Source organism: Nestor notabilis, unplaced genomic scaffold (genome assembly GCF_000696875.1).
Source record: "Nestor notabilis isolate BGI_N333 unplaced genomic scaffold, ASM69687v1 scaffold10553, whole genome shotgun sequence".
Lineage (NCBI taxonomy): Eukaryota > Metazoa > Chordata > Aves > Psittaciformes > Psittacidae > Nestor > Nestor notabilis.
In genome coordinates this window covers 7620-12692 of record NW_009920602.1, presented here as the reverse complement: position 1 = coordinate 12692, position 5073 = coordinate 7620, and the positions used below count along the sequence as shown (strand labels likewise).

General features: G+C 35.9%; 1 protein-coding gene across 1 annotated transcript in view; it reads right to left on the bottom strand.

The window, feature by feature from the left end:
- The window catches only part of LRRC28 (leucine rich repeat containing 28), a 46564-nt gene that overhangs the window by 36262 nt on the left and 5229 nt on the right, over positions 1-5073 (bottom strand). The window contains 2 exon segments of the mRNA XM_010010747.1: positions 2033-2170; positions 2881-2918. Of these exon segments, the coding sequence (XP_010009049.1) occupies positions 2033-2170; positions 2881-2918 (176 nt within the window).

The following is a 5073-nucleotide window of genomic DNA, read 5'->3' as shown; positions in this document are numbered from 1 at the left end:
TAAAGAAAGAAGTTAACACAGTAAAATCATGTACTGCAGTCAAATCGCATCCCATGCTAGCTCATTTATTAACTTTGCTAGATTTCCTGACAGAAAGCTATTTAACACTATTATGAAGATTCATGCTACCAAGGGTAAAACAATTCTTCAGAACTTCCTATTTTGCTCTATTTTTTCAACTGTGGAACATAAATGTTATTTTCATAGATGAAAAGTTTTAATTCTCAAACTCAAAAATTTTGGTATAAAGTCAGTTTTGAATTGTTTGCAATTCTACAAAGAAAAACTATGAAAATATGCTTGGAAGCCCTCTTCAGGAAGTGTTATGTTTAGGAAACACTCAATGCAGTAGATTAACTCTCCAGTAGGCAAACTCTCCAGTGTAAGTGAAAGACTAATCTTTCTCTAACTGGTAACACTCAAGCTGTATGACATCCCGTCATGTTGATAGTGACAGCATCTGAACACATAGGATTAGTAACGATAGCAGTAATGGCATATATACAAACTGATGGTACACTACCAGCAAAACCAGACCAGACACCACTGGAATCTCCTATTCAAAAGCTGGCAACAGCAGTATTACTTGTAAGCATGCAAAATTCTTGTGCACACAAAGCTAAACGCTCGCAGGGACACTGCTCAGTATCAAATTCTGTAAACTTGAGGAGAAATTAAATGCAGTGTGCCTATGCAGCTGATACCAGTTCCTAATCAAATGTGGTAGACACGAAATCAGCTCCTCAGTAATGTAAATTATCCTTTTGAAAGTCTTTTTAGGAACCTTTTTAAGTTAATGTGTGAAGTTTTGCAGAAAATGTGTCACTTTTTCTTTGAACAAGTCTTTCTTTCATGGTACAGCACCATAAGGTAAATTATCTTTGAGGAACATAAAGCACACTCAAGTCACTCCTTCCTTTTGAATGTAGGACATCTGAAAATTGATGGAAATTTTATTGGCCTTGGGTCATAATGTTTAACAGGTTTATCTAATTTCATTCCAGAGCATTTACATAGTCATATGAATTTTCTTCTTTCTAATCATAATCATCCTTTGACTTGTTCTTACTAAGCTTATTATGCCTAGCAAAGTACAAGGAAAGGACAGATAGACTTTTGCACCCAAAACTTCAAGGAGCAACTGCAGTGTATTTCTTGAGAACAAGCAATGTGAACTTACAAACACATGAAGGTTACACTGAGAAGTTAGTTAATATCGGAGCAAACAGCTAACCCTGTTAGATTAGTTAGACCAGTTTTTTGAAAGTGGCCTCAGATTTTGTCATCTCTGCAGATCAGAAAATGCAAATATACCAGGAAAAAAAAAAAGATTAAAAATTAAAATATTTAAAAATCATCATCATCTCATCTGGCCATGGAGGAACAATAATCAGTTATGTCTGCTTATCAGAGTATTTAGAAGGCCAAAAAATAAAATCATTCAAAATCTGCCTATGGCCAACTTTGTGTGACTTTGTGTCACATTTACTTTGAATAAATTTTTGTTTTTTATTCTAAACTAGCAAGACAAACATTTGTTATTTACTGTCATGGCGAGGTAGAACTGCCATGGGCAAACCTACCAGACATGTGCCTTTATAGAAAATAAAAGAATAGGGCTGTTGGGCAATAAAGAAAGAAAGAACAGACTGGAATCCTTTAGATTCTGGAAAATTGGATGAAACATCATTTTATCATAATGACAGTTGTCACTGCCACTTTGTTTGTTCTCAAGAAAGTTCAATATTTTCTTGATACAATAGCCAAGACTGTTAAATAGATACATCTTTTCCCACTTCAGAAACATTTTTCAGGACTTTTCTTGACCTCAAGTACATACAGCAAGGCTTTTTTTCTAACTACAGAGCGTATTTAGCACAATACATACAATGGCAATCCCTGCCTAGTCTTTAAACGCAAGTTGTACAATGCTTCAGCTGTAAGATATGAATAAACCAAGAGCAGACCAGTGTGCAAATGAAGTTCAAACAGATCCTGTCATTGCTGTAATCCCTCACACACTGGTGCTTACCTGCAGGTAAGTATTTCAGCTGGTTGTTGGCCAAGCGAAGGTGACGTAGAGATCTCAGGCGGCCAATCTCTGGACACACAATTTCGAGGGCATTATCACTTAGGTCTAGAAACTGCAGTTTAACGAGGGAGCCAATAGCTTGTGAGAGAACAGATTAAAACATCAATGTGACCCAACAGTAACGTTAAAATCTTAATAGGGCTATGAGAGGATAAAAAGCCCCAGTAGCTAACACCTATGTCTAAGCACATTTTGTCACATTAAAGCCGGTCTCACAACTGAATGACATAATTTGTGGAAATGCTTATCTAACAGTCCTGCTGGCAGTGAGACAGAGAGAAGTGTACAGAATACTGCCATTTCTAGATTCTCCTCAGATGATTCTCCTCTGAAATCACTTTTTCCATTCCTTTATCCAATTTATATATTCGGGAAGAGTTTCAAGTATTTGCCTGAAGTTGGGCATGTAACTCCACAATTAAGACAAGGAAGAGAAACTAGTACAAGTTCTTAATACTTCAGGTCTCAAATCCGTCATGATCTAAACCAGCAGAGTATTCCACATGGCAAGCAGAAGACACTCTGGTTTTTTGTTTCTTTAAATGAGTGCCTTTTCACTTTCTGCAATTAGAACTGAAGCAAACAGCATTTAGGTGCATTTAAGAATTCATTAAAAGAATTTAGCATAGCATAAACAAGGATATTATCAACTAAGAGCTACACTGGTATGCTTGTATTAAAATTGTTAATGTTTTATGGGAAAACAAAGGAAAAATAGGCCTCTTCAAAAAAGGAAAATTAATATTTTATGATTGCTGCCATTTATTGTAAGCTAGTAGATTACTTACCTTCAGGTACAACAACTATGTTATTTGAATGAAGGTACCTGGGGGGAGGAGAAAAAAAAAAGCAGAGGACACCACCTGTTACCCTCAAGGACTTCTGCTACATAATCAGTTTGCAAAATATCCAGTTTCAGACTCAAAGAGCACCCTCAAAGCCATTCCTCTATGACCACAAAAGCTGTGGAAACTGTATAAACTGGCAATTGATAAGTACTTAAGTTTCACTTTAATGATTAACATAAAATTCACTATTAAATGATTAACATAAAAATAAAAGAGAATGACATACAATCATTTACAACAAAACTTTCACAGTTACAATAATAACAGGCTTTAGTTTTGAGAGTCTTAAGAGGAAACAAAAAGGAAAAACAATAACACATATAGAATAACCAAAACGAGCCATATTTGATTACCAGGTTATTCCACACTAAATGCTGGGCAAGAAAAGAAAAAAAGCTCAAACCCATACAAGTTATATGACTATAAACATTTTCCCCTACACATAAACTCTTAGCCCTTTACTGACTGAAGAAACAAGCACATGATCTATTTACTGCAAGTGGGGTTTTCAAACCTAAGAGTACATTTTTCAAAAGAAAAACCCGATCTTACAGATGGTTTTAGGTAGTTACTGCGTGGCCAGACCTCTCACTAAGAATATCCAGCACCCTCTGCTGGAGCACTTCTAGTATTACGGGTAACATAAAAAGATTTTACTTATCAATTTTCAATTTTACATATCAATTTTCAATCAATATTGCTGCAAATGAAAGAACAAGTCTTTGCAGAAAAATAACGGTAACAAATTTTCAAAGTTTGATACCCAATTGTAAAGGAATACCAAGAACTCAATGTCCAATTGCTTAGGCACACATGGAAGTTATTTGCACAGCATTATTATTTCTCCTCTATTCAGGCAGTATTTCCTATAGAAGAAGCCTGTCTTCTGGAGGAGATAGAGGCAGAACAAGGAGAAAGACAGGAACGTTTCAACTGCATGGAGCACCTGAGCCTTCTGATTTTCTTTAAAAACATTTAAAGTTTACTAAAAATGTAACAAACATATGGATAGCAGATACGTTTGTAGAAATCTGTATGCAAAACCTCAGGATGAGAATGCTCCTACTCATTTCAGCTGCAGCTCCTGAAAATACTTGTGAACTGTTTCACTCAAGCTAAATGAGCTCAATGTATGTCATGAGGATCTACACCTAATATACCAGCATGCTGGTATACAATATACAAGAAACAGACAATAATTAAGTTCTTTAAAATATGTAAGTGAAACTGCTTAAGGATACAACTTTCAAGAAAATTGGTTAAGTTTGGCTTTCAAAATTTAAGGCTACTGCAACAAGTTATTGTTTAAATAAATCTTTATTTTGTGGTCTTTTCTCTGCCAACAAAACATTTCTCACTGTCTGATCAAACATCCACTTGTACAACTAGAGCTACACAAACCACAGGCTCACTGGAGCTCTCTCCAGACCACCAGAATGTGTGGGGTAATGGTGGCACAACTAAACTTGCTGAACCCTAAATAATGAGGTTTGACTCCTACAATTCAGTGTTTGTAAGAGATGACTAAGCTGTAATTTATACAGGTTTTCCTAAAGGTACCATCAGATAATATGGAGATTTCCTGATGCCTCATGGCAAATCATTAAATACTAAGTATTTCAAATACAAATATATTTATTTTACTGTTTCAGAGCATAAACATATTCTCAGGCATGATGAGACAAGACTGTCTCTGAAGCAAGTCAAAGACTGCAGTGACCTACAAAATAGTTCAATTGTACTGTGGTCACGTGAACCAGAAAGATGTGGTTTCAAGGGCCGAATTAAGATGACAAGATCAGACATCTGAATGCATTAGACTGCTCACATACACACCTCCTCCTGTTTGGAGCTTTCCATTAAATAAACAGAATCAATGGGCCATTACTTACTCAACTGCAAGTGAGCCAAATGAGTTCAAAGGGAAAAAGGGGGTGCCCCTTTTAACATCCCCAAACCAATCCTATCACAGAAATAAGTAATAACCTTACAAGAAGAAAAGGGAAGAAAACCTTGACTGAGGGGCTTACAGCTTAAAACTGGTAGCTGAGATAAAAGAGTTCATGTGACATTCATTCTTTGGACAAGACTGGATAAACTGCTCTGCTTTATAGCAACCTCCACTAAATAGTT